Raw genomic sequence first — 15,768 nt, 5'->3', positions numbered from 1 at the left:
GCCAGTAATAAACAACCCATGCCAAATCCCCCACCGCCTGTGCCTGCCGGTACCTGGTGAAGGACTTTCCATCCAACCCCCCCAGCTCCAAAGCAAATGCAATTAGCAGCATCACCCAGAAAACTTTTCTGGCTGTGTTTCACAGAGAGATGTTAATCCCTCCATCCGCCACGGGGCCGGATCCCAGTGAATGCCTGTCGCTTGCTCATCTTTTGTTCAGTACCTGGAATGGTCCCCCCTCTGCCCCCCCCCTTCCCTCCAGCAGATGCAGCGGATGCGATCATCGTGGGGGGATATAAAAAGCCACCGGGACCAGTGGCCAAGTGGCAGATGCTCTCCTGGAGTGTGCGGGAGAGGGGGACAGAGGGCGTGCGGTGGCAGCGCTCGGGCTCCCACCCCAGCCACAGGTAAGCCCCCCAAACCCAGCCCCCCAGCCCTGTGGGTCTACCCAGTGTGTGTTGGGGGTGCTTGGGGAGAAAGAAAGTTTGGGATTGATGGATGGTGGGGACCAGTCACCGCCGGGGGTGACACGCTGCGATGGATGGCTGCTGGGTAAGGATTTCCCAGCCAGGGAATACGGGCAATAAAACACACCCTTCCCTCCCTGCCCCGGCTTATCGCCCTCTCGCCTCCATTTATTGCTGGGTTTATTTGCATTATGGCATGTTAACGTGTTACAGAGGTGCTACCCGCTGCCACCCCAGACTCTCAGTGCTGCTGTGTTGGGGAATCCCTGGTGGCAACAATTCAGGAAGGCAGAATTTAGTTTAGATTTGATCTGCCTCGCTGTTTAATTCTGCCTTCCCGAACTGCTATTTGCTGTCATAACTATCAGGGTCTTTTTCTCTCTGCCGAAGAAAGTCCCCCTCCATCCAGGCTTGAGCTGGCAGCTCTGGAAAGGGTCAGCTCTCCCCTCCATCCACACGTTTGGGCCAAAATTGAGGTTTTTGCCCATTTTCTTTCAATGTGGGATGGGTGTTTCCTCCCATAGAGCTCCCGCAGCATGGGGGAAGCTGAGACGTGTGAGTCCACACTGAGTTAAATACAGCTGCTTGGAAAGAGTTGGGGTTTGCAGAGGGAAAGCAACCCGGGCAACCCTTGGGGACCCTAGAACCAGGTCCCATGGGTGTCTGGGAACCGACACCAACCTCATCCTTGGTGGCAGAGCAGCAACAGCCACTTGAGCCCCCAGGTTTCAGCTGGATCCTGGGTTAATTTTGCAGCCCCTGGGGCACGCCGCATCCCAAACACCACCAGCACTTGCCATAGCCCTTCCCAAAAGCCAAGCAACAGACTTCAACATTATTTAATTAATTTCAGATTCACATCAAATATTCATGTCTTACTCTTCTAATCCTAATTCAATATTATTTACAGTTGTGTCTCCCACCACGCAGGAGTTTTGCAGCTGCTTGAGGGGCATCGCAGAACAGGTTAGGAGGGAGCACATATTTTTTTTTAGAGGACTCAGCTTGCAAAGCCGCAAATGGTTTGTAAAGGATGAAACCTGAAGACAGCTGCCTGATGCTTTCCCCTTGCAGCATCACTCATATTTATGGGGTTCTTAGGAGACAGCAGCAATCCCCGCTGACCGTGGCTGTCACTTGCAGTAGCAGTGACAAAAGACCTGGGCTCTGGAGAGATGCTTTTTGGTTCAGAAAACAAAAGGAAGGGGGGGGGGGGGGGGGGAACGTTGCCCATTTTTTGGAGTGGCTGAGCCGGGGCAGAGTCATGCGAGTGCAGGCAGGGAGGCAGCTCAGCTTTGGGGGTTTCCATCCCTTTTCCGTGCCTTTCAGCTCCTGGGGTGTAGAGAGGAGCATCCCTTTGCAGCACGCTTGAAGTGGGAGGAAAGCTTTGCAGAACGAGGGATTTGCTGCACTAATGCACCTGCGGGAAGGGGCAGGGCTGGGGAAGGCAGGAGGGGACCCCGCTCCTGCAACCCCAACAGAGACAACTTAGAAAAGGGAAAGGGTAAGACGGACACATCAAAGAAGGCATTAAAGAATCTCCTGAAGGAAAACAACCAGGGTTGATTGTTTGGGTGTTTTTTCCCCCCCATAGTTCCTGCACAGTTTCTGGGCTCGCAGCCCCTTGCATCCCTTGTGTGAGCCCCGTCTCGCGCCCCCGGCCAGGATGCTGAGCGTGCTGTGGAGCAGCCTGCCCGTGGTGCTGGGGCTGCTGCTCTGGCACCCTGCCGGCGCCAGCGGCCCATGCTGGGAGAGCAGCAAATGCCAGGACCTCACCAGTGAGGCTGGCATTGTGGTAAGCCTGGGGATGGGGATTGTCTTCCAGTTGCTTTGGTGTCTGACCAGCCCCCTCTTCCCCACCTGGGATGGGCACAGTGGGCTGGGGAAGGAGATGCTGGGATCAATGTGTGGTGATGCTTTGGATCCAAAGATCCACAGGTTTCGGTGAGCTTGTGCCTGCTGGCTTCATGCTGGCGTGCTACAACAAATTGTTGAGCTTGCAGCATCTCTCCTGCACAGGATGAGCCAGCAGTTTGGGTATCGGCTTTACCCTGCACCCAAGGGTGCTTGTAGAGGGTGGTGGTGATCAGATGGTGCAGCAGCTCACCTTGTGTGGGTGCCAAGTATGCTTGAGGGACCCCGCAGTGGGGCTGTGCCCCCCCACCACTGTTTTCAGCCACCTAGGGCTGGTTTGATGCCTGAGCATGATGCTCCAGCCTCAGCCCTCAAAGGTCCCCACCGAGGGGGTGGCACCCACATCTGGGGCCCTCCGCAGGGCACAGACATGAAACCACGTTGTGAAACATCCCACTGGGTGCAAGCAGCCCCTTGCAACACCCCCACCCAAGGTTGCCCAGCCACATGCTCACCCTTCCTGCATCTTGTGCCCCCGTGCAGGCATGCGCCGCGGTGTGCAGAGCTGACCTGTCAGCCGAGGCGCCGGTCTACCCTGGGAACGGGCACCTCCAGCCCCTCTCCGAGAGCATCCGCAAGTACGTCATGAGCCACTTTCGCTGGAACAAGTTTGGCCGGAGGAACAGCAGCAGCGGGGAGCACAAAAGGGAGGGGGCAGCGGGGGGCAACCCACCACCCGCATCGCTGCCTGCGGGCCCGCCGTCCCGCCATGAGGAAAAGCAGGGAACTGGGCTGGAGCGGGAGGAAGGCAAACGCTCCTACTCCATGGAGCACTTTCGCTGGGGAAAGCCGGTGGGTCGCAAGAGGAGACCCATCAAGGTCTACCCCAATGGGGTGGAGGAAGAATCGGCTGAGAGCTACCCGCTGGAGTTCAGGCGGGATCTGCCGCTTGGCAGCACCAGGCCACCACCCGAGGAGGAAGAGGAGGAGGAGGAGGAAGGCCAGGAGGAGGAGAAGGCGGCCGGTGGCTCCTACCGCATGTGCCATCTTCCCTGGCATGTGCCCTTGAAGGACAAGCGCTATGGGGGCTTCATGACCTCGGAGCACAGCCAGACCCCTCTAGTGACTCTCTTCAAAAATGCCATCATCAAAAGCACCTACAAGAAGGGGCAGTGATGGGGGAGAGCCTGAGGGGCCTCCTGCCCCCGCCGCTACCCCCCTCGTAGCTTTAGTGTCCTGCTGGCATGTGTTTCACTTATAGATCACTCGTTATGTCGTTCTTAATTAGTACTCCAAAGGGGTCTGCTCCTGGATTTCACTGGGTGGGAACAGGTTAGGGATGAAGACATCAACTGCTTCGCTGCACCCACCGGACGTGCACGGGGACAGGGGCTGACGCCCAGTTTGGAGCATGCCAGATGATTTTCATATTTTCACTGAGCTGTACAATACTGTAAATGATAGATTAAAAGGATTCTAAAAAAACCCCAAAACTAATAATGCATTTTTTTGCAAGCTAATGAGGTGTCGGCAATGTCTCCAGGGGTGGCTGGTGTTTGTAAGGGGGCAGAAAAAAATACTTGTGAGGTAAAATCCTACAGCTGGAGGGTAAAGAGACATAGCTGGGACAGTGCTGGGGGTTGGGGTGGGGGAAGAAAGAACAGTTTTGCACCTCCAGCTTGGGAGCTTCACGAGAGCTGGCTGTGGGGCTCCAGCAAGGCTGGGCTCACGGTGTTTTGGCAAGGGCCAACTCCTGCACACCCCAGCAGCGTGTTTTGGTCCCGGAGAGGAGCCCTACACTGACATGACACCAGATGACAGCATTTGCTGGCAGCTTGGGAAAATGCAGCATCCTCTGGGTGCTGCCCCAAGCAGCAAAGGGACCAAGCCAGGCTCCCCCAGCACCCACCACCCAGGCAAACTCATTCATCCCCTGTTACACGATGGTGCCGAAGAGCCTGGGTACTGGTAAAAGCTTTGTTAATTATAAAGCAACACTGCTATGTCACGTCGTGGGGCGCAGGCTGGGGAGCGTGCCTCGGGTCGGTGTGCTCGGGAAGAGGACAGGTTTAAAACCAGTTTCATGTGGAAGCAAACCTGGACCAACTAACTCCTTATTGCTGTGCAGCCATGCCCATCCCACCTCCTACATCCTTCCCAGGCAGCAAAACCAGCAGCGCTAATATTGCAATGCTGGTCTCACACGCTGGTTTGGTGCTTCCCACCACCACCCGCTCCACCCAAGGATGGAAAGCTTGTGCTGAAGAGCTGCAGATGCCCTCAGTGGGATGAACCCACCATCATCCAGGCCCTCAACAGGAAAAGCTTTGGGGACTGGGATTGTCATACACAGAGTTGTGCATCCTTGTTTACTTGGTATAACATGGTGGAAATATTGGTAAAGGCACAGAGGGCTCAGATTAGTGGTTTTCCCCCCATTCCTTCACTAAGAGATGTCCTCGATCAGTTTAACCCAGTGAGAGCTGCTGGCACAGCCCACGCATGGCTGGAGCACACATGGCACGGTGTGCACCGTATACATTCCAGCCCCTCAAATAGCTATCCTGGTGTTTTATTTTCCAGTTTGGCTTTGGTGAGTGGGTTTGGGCACATTCCCACACCCTGTGAGCAAAAGGCCAGGACCCTTCCCCATGGTCCCACAGGACAGGAGAAAAATGGAGGAAATACTGAATTATAAAGGATGATAAAGATGAAGCCCAGTTTGGGTCAGATCCCGGGCACAGAGCTGGGGGAACAAAGCTTGTCCATGGCCAAGGCCATCCTCCTCCTCACCCCATGCCTTCCCTTCTCCAGCCCAGCAGCAACTTGGATTTTTCCTCTCCCAGGGGAGCGAGATGGCACCCAGCTGCCATCAACATGCCAAGACAGCAGAGCCCCTAAGGTGACAACATCAACATTTATTTGAAAAGGGCACTAAGATGGTGCATTTGAAAATATCAACGGCTTCTTGGCCCTTTTAACAACTCGTTCCCCCCCTCCCCCACCCTTGGCTACACACAGAAATGCCACAGTGCTCTGAAATACAGAGATGGAAACGCACACATGCACCTAAACCGACGACTTTATAGAAATATACTTTGTCATCTATACGTACACAAGTATCTAAACTAAACATGATGTACAAACAGGTCACTTACACCACAGGGGCGGCGGAGGGTGGACATTTTACAGGTGGAGTTTGGGTCCCAAAAATGTGGAGGGGCTGTGGTGAGACATGCTGGGGGATGAAGCCAGCCGGGAGGCGATGGTCCTGGCTACGCTGCACTGTCCCATGGAGCTGAGCAAGGGAAAAGTGTTGGGACTGGAGGCTGCTCCACAGGGATAACCCACAGTCCAGCTCCCCAGAGCAGGGGCCAAGATGTGCCGTGTGGTGTCCCTGTGTGAGCAAACCTTGTGCTCATCTTCCTACCTTTGTGGTTTTGAGAAGTTTTGCAGGTGTTTTTCCCACAGACACGCTATTTGGGGATTAATAGTTTTTCCTACTGTGTTTTGTTAAAAATTTTAGTGCTTTTCATTAGAACAGCCATGGGAGCAAAATGCTCTTCCCGAAGCAGTCGGCTTCACATCCCCACTGCTGACCCCAAAACCTGCCTCAGCCAAAACTCAGGCTTCAGCAGGACCAGGCACAACCCAGGGAGCAAAAAGGGCTCGGGAACAGGGGACGGAGACACACGAGGACCCTGAGGAGCAGCAGCAGCAAGGGGAGAGCCTCAGGCACCAGGCAGGGCTAGCACAGGCAGAGGCACTCTGTGAGCGGGGCAGTGCTGTGATCCACTCAGGGACCAAAATAAACCCTTGTTTTTCCTGTTCTCTTAAGCTAGATCATTTCCTAAACCCGGATTACAGCACAACCACACAAACAAGCAGTGACCTCAGAGCAATCATGAACTGTATCTGCCACTGAGGGGAGAAAAAAAAAAAAAAAAAAAAAAAAAAAGGGGTGGTGGTGGTAATGTGTAATTACAGCTTAAAATAACTGCCTGAAGATCTGCAGCAAGAATTGGCAGAGAACTGGGCCATGGCTGAAGCGACCCAGCCGAGCCCGTACAAATGCTGAGCGGCTGCGATCACCTGCCGTTCCCTCCACAGCGTGCAGAAGCAGCTCCCACATCTCCAGCTTTAGCCCTTTCTGCGCTCTTCACGTGGCAAAGACAGAAGCAGCACGTCTGGCCAGATGGGAAGGGGCTGCCCGAGCTCACAGGAGACCCCCAGGCTGCTCAGGGGGCGACAGCGGGGAAGCGGCAGGCAGCGCACCCAAAAGTTCACCTTGCCAACAGCGTTAGCGCAGTGGCACTTAAAGGCATTTGGGAGCAAGGCAGACCCTGTGAACATCTGAATACACCCAAGGCATCTTTCCTCTCCATCTCACCTTGACGTTGCAGTTTTGGTTTGCTAGGATGCAGAATTTCCTACGACATGTGTCTAAAGCAAAACTCACTCTAGCCTCACCTGTCTCCAGCCCAAATCCAGTCTTATCCTACTGCACAAGGAACGCAATCCATGGCCTGCCAGGTGCAGGGTCTGCAGGGTGGACCTCTAAAACACCTCTTATCACCACTATGTCCTGCAGCACTGGGGTTTCTTTGTGATTATGATTAAGGTTTGAGTTTGTCAAAGTGATTCTGCCAAATAAAATAAACAACAATCATTTCTTTCTTTGAGACAGGAACCCCACAACTGTGAAAACCCAACCCAAAACCCATGAAACCAGTGAGTTAATACATTAATATTCCCCAGCATGGTGGTTGCTCGTGCCTTGTGTCACCACTCCAGGTGCCCCACTGCACGCCCAGGTGTGCTGCCTGCGATCTCAGTTGTGTGAGCAGCCTGCCAGTGACCCGGGCAAGAGGCATGGCTCTTGTGGATTCTGCCAAAAAAAAAAAAAAGGGGGGGGGGGGTTTCTCCCCAAAAAATCATGTTTTCAAGTGACCTGGAACCAGCCAGGCTGCTGTGTGCCCCCACACTGGGATGGGACGATCAGCACTCTCACGCTGCACTGGGCAAAGCCTCCATCCAGGGCGCTGGGGCACCACGAAGCGCCCAGGGAAACCGGCCACGCAACAAGGGGGCTACGGGAAGATGCAAGCTCACAGGCTAGGAGCTGGATGTGGGGACCCTACCCCTCTAGCAACCCGCCTCAAGCACCGGCTCAGGCAGGCTTTGGTTTTGGGGCTGTCCCAGGCTCCAGCACGCCGCACCCCAGACCCCCTCCTGCCTTTTACAGCCTCATACCCTCCAGGCTCCAGCCCTGCCCTTGCCAGGGGCTCTCCACGTGGTGGGGAGGGATTCCCCAGGGAACAGTTCTGCTTTATGCCGGGAAGATGTACATGCCCTACGTGTTGCGCCTGGAGCCAGGGCATCTCCTCTCCCCTTCCCAAAAAATAAAACCAGAGAGGGTCACAGCTAATCCCCACCTCCCCGTGCCAGCTGTGCCCTGAGCCTTCTGCACCACCAAACCGCTGCAAAACATCACTGCGGAGGCAGAGGGTCACAAAATAAAGTACGGGTTTGTGGTGCCAATGAATCTTGGGGTGGCCCCAGTTTCCTTGTCCCCACCCGTCCTGCAGGAGGCTGCTCTCCTCACAGGGTCAGCAGTCTCTCCCCAAGAGGTCCTTTGGTGCGAGCTGTGCAGCGGTGGCTCTACCCTACCAGCACAGCCACATTCAGTACACACACAGGTCCGGGAACTTCATCTCATACACTGGGATGGAGTGGTTTTGGGGCTGGCCATAGGCGGCTGTGATGGTGCCGGAGGGGCTTGGCGGTGGCCTGAAATGCAAGAGATGGAAGGAGGTGGTTTTCAGACAGGTTTGGGGAGGAAGCAAAGCCTGGTGCAGAAAACGTGCATTCCTGCAGCATTGCAGGGTTCCCCAGTGCCCCCATCTGGTGCAAACCAACCAGAGGCTGCTCTCAGCAATCCTTGCCCCCTCTCGCCATCGCAAAGGCCCCCAACCCCAGGCTGGCACCCATCCCCAGCATGAGTCTCTTTGACAGGGGACACACACGGCTCCCATCACCCCAAAGCCAGCACTGGCCTGCTAGTCAGGCCCCCCACGCTTGGCACAGTGTGCTTGGCTGTCGCCCGGACTCACCGTATGGTGATCTCGAAGATCTGGTTGAGCTTGCTCTGCAGCAGCGTCGCCTGTAACACACAAAGGTTGTATCAGTGCGGCTGTACCCAGGGACCACAGCAGGGCAAACGGGACAAACACCCCAGGCACCAGAGCAGGGGAATGACAGCCCGGTAAAATTCAGAGCTGTTCATCACCATCCGCCTCTCCCGAGGAGAGCGGCCACAGGGATCTGAAGTGCCACAGCCCCAACTCACCCGGGCACCACAGTGGGCAGCGATCTCCTCGAATGGGGCTTTCTGGAATTTCTCCACCACTTGCCGCCTCCGTTCCCGCTCCTGCTCCTCCACGGCAACACTGTCTACTGAAGCAGAGGGGAGACGGCTCTCAGCTGCTCCCCACCCGCACAGACCACCACACCCCCACCTCCCCAGCAGACAGCATGGATTTGGGCATCACTAGAAAGCCAAGGAGAGGGTCTCCAGCATCTGGCTTTGGGACCAGCCCCCCACAGGGTCGGGCAGAGCTATGAAGCTGCCCAATCACCCTGTGACCCAGGCGCCATGCTGCCATGGCGAGGTGCTGGGGACTTGTCCATCCGTGGCACGCACAGATGGATGCAGGGGTGACAGCACTCAGACACACACCTCTCCCTACCATGGCCGGCTCCCTCACTTACCTATTGCTTTCTTCAGTGTCTCATATGTGATTTCTTCTGCTGGTGCTCTCTAAAGGAAGGGGAAAAGCAGGTGAGGCTCAATGCACAGCACGGACACTATTCTGGGATCACAGCAACCCAGAACCAGTGTCCCAAGCTGTATTCTTGCACCAAAACATAGTCTGCCCTTAAAGATCAGTGATATCTTTCCTGGCAAATTGCACCTTTAAAATGTGTTTTTTCCAGCTGGACTAGCCAGGTCTTACACCTCACCAAAGGCTCCCATTGCTAAGAAACACGCACCCAGGGAAAATAAAGATTTGCCATCCAAACAGTGGCGGGAGACCCTTCCTGCCGTGTGGCCCTCCTTGCAGGCTGGGACCTGTTTGCACCTGGAGGGGAGCACTGGGGGGAGCTGGGTTTTTTTCTGACCATACTCGCTGCCAGACACACTGGGGCTGAGTTATGGGCCCCTCTGCTTGAAGCCAGAGGAGCAGTTACGCCTGCAGCCAAACAAAGGACTAGAGAGGGTTTAAAGGCACACTGCCCAGCTACCAAAAGCATGCAGTGCTGAGGGAAGGAGGCAGCCTCTGCAGCTCCGGTGTAACACCGTACCTGCTCTCGCTCAGGACTGTTCCTCGACTCCACCTCGACCTGCAGGGAAATGGTTTCGCCAATGCTCTTCCTCTTGGACAGGCGATCTTCATCTGGGAAGGAAGAGAAAGGGCAGAAGGACTAATTGCGGTCAATCTGGGGCCAGTGGGGTGAGCACGGGCAGCCCCCCAGGAACACGTGCTGGTGCCCCATCCCCAGGATAGCAGTCCACCTAAGCCCTTCACCTAAATTCATCCAAACCAGCAGAACCGAGGACTGAGCCAAGCCCAGTGGGCTTCATGGCTCCTTCCATCCACCCAGCCATGCATGTGGCAACCCCGGGAAGTTCCCAGTTAACCGCTTTATGCCTCAGTTTCCCCAAGGCTGCACCTCTGACAGACAGCAAAAAAACTTGAACAGGCCCATGTGTAGGACAAGAACTTGACACTCCCATAAGTGTGTAGAGCACAGGACCAGTTTCCTCCCCTCCCAGCTGTCCAGAATGCCCCAGGGTGCTGCATACCTGTCAGCTGGGGGATGTAGGGTGTGCTGAGCCGGTCCGAGTTGTAGCCGCTGCCACCTAGCACCTCACTGATCTTGCTCTGCCAGAAGAAGACCTCTGGGCCCAGGCGGTCAAGGCTCTTGCTCAGTCTACGGAGACAGAGAAAAACCAACGGAAATGGCCGCACCTCCCCTGCTCGGAGAACCATGCCAAGAGGGTTTCCAGTCCCTTCAGAGCAGAGAGCTCTCATGGCTTCACTTCGCACCAGCACAGCCAGACACACCATGCTATTCCCGCACACACCAGCACAAAGCCAAAGGCCCAGAAGGGCTCTTGACCCACCACAACGTGTACAGATGTGCTCAGGGAGGACTACCCTGACTTAGGGAATGTCTCAAGAGAGCAGAGGCACCCACTGGAGGCAGTGTCTCCATAAGGGACCCCCACCACCAAATGTGACCCATGCCAAATGTGCCAAGGCTATGCCAGCAGGAATTAGAGAATCACAGAACGGCCTGGGTGGGAAGGGACCTTAAGGACCATCTCATTCCACACACCCTGCCACGGGCAGGGACCCCTCCCCCCCAGCCCAGGTTGCCCCCAGCCCCGTCCAGCCTGGCCTTGAGCACTGCCAGGGATGGGGCACCCACAGCTGCTCTGGGCAGCCTGGGCCAGCGCCTTGCCGTCCTCACAGGGAAGAATTTCTTCTCATATCTCCATCTCCCCTCTTTCAATTTAAAACCATTGTCCCTTGTCCTGTCACTACAAGCCCTACTAAAAAGGAAGAAACCAGCCAGGCTCGGCCTGGGGATGCTCAGCACGCATCCTTGAGCTGGTGGCATGGCACAGCAGCAGGATGACATACCAGATCTGCACCTATCCTGCTGCCAGAGAAGGGGAGGGATCAGCCTGCAGAGCTGATCCTGGCCTTTGGCTGGCTGTGAGCACAAGCCGTGGCAGCCACCCCCTTCCCTGGCTGTGCAGGATCCTCCCCAGGTTCTGAACAGGCTGAAAACCACTTGATCTCCTTCCCACCGTGCCACCCCCAGATGAGAAAGGAGACAAGCACAGGCAAGTGAAGGGGTGATAAACCCATTGTTGCCCATGATCTTATGGATGCCAAACCCTCAGGAGCAAGTAGCAGGGAAGAAGGTATTTTCCAGGCTCTTACCTGGGTTTCTCCACAAAGACATCTTCAGGGAGCAGATAGGGAGCTTCCTTCTGCCGCATTTGGATGACCTACAGAAGACAAGCAAGGAGCTAAGCTCAAACCCTATGGGTGGCCAGGAGAATGCATGCCAGGATTGCCACCGACAAGGCTCCAAGCCTGTTCCCAGACACTCCCTCGCATCGCACCTCATGGATGTGCTGGCAGAAGGTGGGCACGGTGGTGAGCTGGCTGATGAGGTTCAGGTAAGCTGCACCGAGGGCAAAGAGCGCGCACCGGTTATATGCTGTCAAGTTATCCTCGTTGATCTGGGCAATCTCCTGCAGCAGAGACACAGCCCAATGAGATAAGGATGGACAAGGCACCAGGGTGGTCCCCATCTACCTCGCGGCATCACCTGCCCTGCAAACATTGCAGCTTTTGGAGCCTGTGTTTGCAGCGTTTCAGAGGCCAGCAAGGGGACTGAGGTCTCTCCCCCGCGTGTTGGTCTCATCCCACTGTGGTGGGAGAAGCTGAAAGCAGGTGAGCCGTTTGCATCCTGCTCCCTCAGAGACCGGCAACTCTAAAGCACACCCCCTCCCAGAGGCTTCTTCCCATCACACCACCGCCTGCCCCACAGCAGCACACCCAGCTCCCCCCTGCCTACCTGCACAGCCAGCACCAGGCGGATGAGGTCCACTACAACCTCCTCATTAGCCAGCTCGATGCTGATGAGCATCAGCATGCTGTAGAGAGCCTCGTAGTGAGCCTGCACGTTGCTTTCCTCCTTGCATATCAGGTAGATGTGCCGGTAGAGCTGCTGGCCATGCTGTGGGGACATGGAAGGATGTGGTCACTTCCTGAGCATCCCCTGTGAGCCACACACAAGAAAAGCAGCAGGGCCCAGCAAAGGAGCCTCCATCCATGCAGGAGGGGGCAGAGCTCCTCCTGTCACCAAGCACACAAAGAAAGCCCCAGGCAGAGGGAGCTGTGACTCTTGACAGGGAAGGGGGCACCAGCAGGTCCAAGAGCAGAGGCCTGCAAACAGCAGTCACAGCACCGAGCCCAGGGAAACGATGCCTCCTGCAGAAGCATTATAGAAATTACGGTTCTGACCACAGTGGAAAAATAAAGCCCTGAGACACACTGCTTGAAAGCAAGGCATGGGACAGAGCAGGGCACATGCTGGCACAAGGGAAACTCAGCTCTGCGACACTTTTTGTTTCAGGGACTGCATTGCTGCTCCCTGGTGTGCACAAGGCAATAAACTGATCCCATCTTGGCCTCAAGTTAGCTCCAGAGGGCTCTGCACCACCCTGGAAGGGTTTTAAGGAGGCAATGGGGGCAGGGGAATAAAAATAAATAAAATCAGGCAACTTCAAAAGCCACTTGACAAGTAGCTTTTGGGATACCACACATCCTGGGGTACTCATTCCTTGGGGCAAATAGCAGATTTAGGAGTCTAGAAAGGTCCATGCATGAAGTGCTGATGGAGATTGAATCCCATTGGCTTTTCCCAGGGACATCCCCAGGTTTAGAGGCATTGTGGTACTCCAAGACCCAGTGTGACTTGGGGAAACAGAGGCACAAGTCCTCACACTGGTCTGCACAAGGATAACTTGACCCAGACCCCGACGCTACCTTCTTCATGAAGACAGTATCTTGGCGCGAGCATTTGTCCACTTTCACCTTCAGGACTGAGATGTCACTAATGGTGCTGCAAGGGAAGGCCAAGAAGAAGGGAAAAACTCAAAGAAGAGGAAGGGAGCCATGATTCCCACACACCTGCACAGCCGCTGGCCAGGAACAAGCCCTCTGGGAGGAACCAAGGGGCAAAGCTAAAGGTGGCTTTTAAAACCCATCCACTTGAGGTATTCAAGAGTACGGAGCCAAATCACGACAGGATTCCAAGGCAGCCGCACTCGGGAACACAACGGTAAGTCAACAAAGAAGCATGCAAGCCAAGCGGATCATCAGGACCACAGCAAAACCCATGGAGATGTTTCCATCTGGGATGACAGTCACTTCTGCAAAGGTAACGCAGCACGGACAACACAAGTGCCCAGCAGGCCTATCCGTGGCGATGCAATGCAGTCAATGAGCCCACTCGAGGCAGTTACTGCTCCCGCACATCCTCCTGGGACCACTGCCTGACCAGTTACGTTCAGCAGCATGGTCCCACATCCCTCTGGGCACAGTCTCTCAGAGAGACACTTCCCCCCAGCTGGCTCTTAGCAGACCACTGATCTGCAACATTAAATCACCCCAGAGCTGGTACCGGATTTATTAATAATCCGGTCAGTGCTCCCAGCCCTGTTGGGGAGCATTCCAGGGTCTGCAGGTCCCAGCCCTGTTGGGGAGCCCCTGGGATGTACCTGATGGTGGAGAATTTCTGCCGGTTCCCGTGGCGATCGATGAAGCTGATGAGAATCTCCAGGACGAAGAGGCGGATCTCAGCATCTTCCATGAGGGCTGCAGAAAGCAGCCTGTCCAGGAAGGCGCTGGGAAGGGCTGTGAGCATGTTACTGCACTGGAAGCCCACAGAGACCTGCAAGCATCAAAGAGAAATGGAGGCAATGTGACAGCGTCACTTGGAGGGGTTGAAACATACCAATAAGAGGGGATGCAAGCAGAGAATGCTAAGCACAGCTTGAACACTTCCTAATCCACCTCAGGGGAGAGAGGATCCATGAGCTCAGCTCTGCCATGCCAGCAGCTGGGACCTCACGGGTCTCGTGGGGGCTGGATGCTCTGCAGGGATGGGGAGACGTTCATACCTGCAGGAGGGACTTCAGGAGCATGATCTGCGTCAGCCGATTCCGGTTCTCTCTGTCACAGAGAGAGGAAGCAAATGGTAAAATCCAAGTGAAAACAAGATAACCCTCCTCCCATACCCAAACGATGGAAAAGCCTCAGAAAAGGCAGGACCAGTTAGTTTCCCAAGAGTCACCACCACAAAGGGCCATGCCGTAAAGGTCTCCAGCAAATGAGCTCCAGATTTAACAGCCAGCAAAAAGGCTGCTAAGCAACTGATGTGTGTCTGGGGTGGGTTGACCCTGGTGGGACACCAGGTGCCCACCAAAGCTGATCCATCACTCCCATCCTCTTCAGCTGGGCTGGGGGTAGAAAATGTAAAGGCAGGCTGGTGGGTTGGGATCAGGGCAGGGAGCGATCCCTCAGCGGGTACCAGCACGGGCAAAGCAGGCTCTGCTGAGGGAAATTAGTTTTATTTATTACCACTTAAATCAGAGTGGGATAATGAGAAACAAACCCAAACCTGAAGACACCTTCCCCCACCCCTCCCTCCTTCCCAGGCTCAATCTCCCCCCCACCCCGACTTCCCTCCCTCCTGCCCTGGGCGCCACAGGGAACCAGGAACAGGGGCTGGGGTCGGTCCCCCACCCGCTGTCCCTGCGGCTCCTGCCCCCCGTGGGGAGGGTCCTCACCCCCTGCCCGGCCCCAGGGGGTCCCCGCGGGGTCCCCAGCCCTGCCCCCGCCCGGGCTCCTCTCCCCACGGGGCCACGGGCCCTGCCAGGAGCTGGCCCAGCGCCGCTGCCCGCAGGTCACAGCCCCCTGCGGGCAGCCCCTGCCCCGGGGGTCCTGCCCGGGCTGCGGGGGGGAGCTGCCCCCGGGGGCTCCACGGGCTGGGGGCACGGCCTGCCCGGCCGGGGGCTCCCCACGGGCTGGGGGAGCCTCTGCTGCGGCGCCTGGAGCCCCCCGGCCTCCCCCTGCCCTGGCCTGGGGGGCTGCAGGGCCGCGGCTCCCACCTGTGCTCGCTCCTCTCTCCGGTCCCACCTGCAAAGGGGGTTTTTCCCCTTACCCCAGGGGCGCTCCCACCATCGCTGGTGGGTCAGCCCTTGGCTCCATCTTGGAGCCGGCCGGCATCGGCTCCATGGGACACGGGGGAAGCTTCCAGCAGCTTCTCACAGAAGCCACCCCTGTACCCCCCGCTGCCAAAATCTGCCGACACGTCCTGCCACAGGCAGCAGAAACAAGGCAGCACCTGCATGTCCAGGCAGGCGCAAGCTGAGCTCAGGATGATGAACCATCCTCTGGATGTCCCCATTCCATGGAGGCTCCCAGTGGACACCAGGCGCTGGCTCTGAACAGGCTCCTCACTTTTAAGCAGCTGAAAATTGGCGAGACTAAGCCCAACGCAGGCTGTCCAGAGAGGTACCCCTGCTCCTTGCTCCTGTCTCACTTCCCATCATGAACCAAATTTCTACCTCAGCAACATGGAAGGGTTTTATGTGGAAAACAGGCAATCTTGAATCCTCTGCTGCCTGCGCTCAGTCTTTCATAGCCCTGCGGGAACACAGGGAGCTCCCAAGGGATTTCCAGGCTGTCCCACCACATGCGGCCTGTGCTGCCCACCCTGGCCAGGGGCTGAGCTACACTGTGAATGGCAGCACCGCGATAAGCTGAGCTGCACCTCCTCTGCAAACTCCTGGTTC

At 56.2% G+C, this 15,768-nt stretch overlaps 2 protein-coding genes across 6 annotated transcripts in view; one reads left to right on the top strand and one right to left on the bottom strand.

Annotated features, from left to right (window-relative positions):
- Positions 1-2,133: 2,133 nt before the first annotated feature.
- POMC (proopiomelanocortin) lies at positions 2,134-3,497 on the top strand. Its single transcript, XM_056343784.1, has 2 exons — positions 2,134-2,262; positions 2,865-3,497. Exons 1-2 carry the CDS (start codon positions 2,134-2,136, stop codon positions 3,495-3,497), a joined length of 762 nt encoding a protein of 253 aa, XP_056199759.1.
- Positions 3,498-5,279: 1,782 nt separating this feature from the next.
- The window catches only part of EFR3B (EFR3 homolog B), a 40,891-nt gene continuing 30,402 nt past the window's right edge, over positions 5,280-15,768 (bottom strand). For 4 of the 5 annotated variants that reach the window (XM_056344396.1, XM_056344397.1, XM_056344398.1 and 1 more), the window contains exons 12-23: positions 14,092-14,143; positions 13,690-13,862; positions 12,956-13,031; positions 11,982-12,143; positions 11,524-11,655; positions 11,339-11,406; positions 10,189-10,316; positions 9,687-9,778; positions 9,093-9,141; positions 8,671-8,777; positions 8,435-8,484; positions 5,280-8,111 (exon numbers count right to left, since the gene is read on the bottom strand). In XM_056344396.1, the coding sequence (XP_056200371.1) occupies positions 8,006-8,111; positions 8,435-8,484; positions 8,671-8,777; positions 9,093-9,141; positions 9,687-9,778; positions 10,189-10,316; positions 11,339-11,406; positions 11,524-11,655; positions 11,982-12,143; positions 12,956-13,031; positions 13,690-13,862; positions 14,092-14,143 (1,195 nt within the window). In that variant the 3' untranslated portion in view covers positions 5,280-8,005. The remainder of the gene's footprint in view (positions 8,112-8,434; positions 8,485-8,670; positions 8,778-9,092; positions 9,142-9,686; positions 9,779-10,188; positions 10,317-11,338; positions 11,407-11,523; positions 11,656-11,981; positions 12,144-12,955; positions 13,032-13,689; positions 13,863-14,091; positions 14,144-15,768) is intronic. The other variant, XM_056344395.1, reaches the window with a different exon arrangement.

Source organism: Falco biarmicus, chromosome 6, assembly GCF_023638135.1.
Source record: "Falco biarmicus isolate bFalBia1 chromosome 6, bFalBia1.pri, whole genome shotgun sequence".
Lineage (NCBI taxonomy): Eukaryota > Metazoa > Chordata > Aves > Falconiformes > Falconidae > Falco > Falco biarmicus.
This window is presented reverse-complemented; position numbering and strand designations above follow the sequence as displayed.

Bases quoted from the DNA above. Each gene is read 5' to 3' on its own strand.
- POMC (XM_056343784.1), top strand. From the start codon at position 2,134: ATGCTGAGCGTGCTGTGGAGCAGCCTGCCCGTGGTGCTGGGGCTGCTG. The intron at 2,263-2,864 runs GTAAGCCTGGGG...GCCCCCGTGCAG, and splicing joins CCAGTGAGGCTGGCATTGTG to GCATGCGCCGCGGTGTGCAG.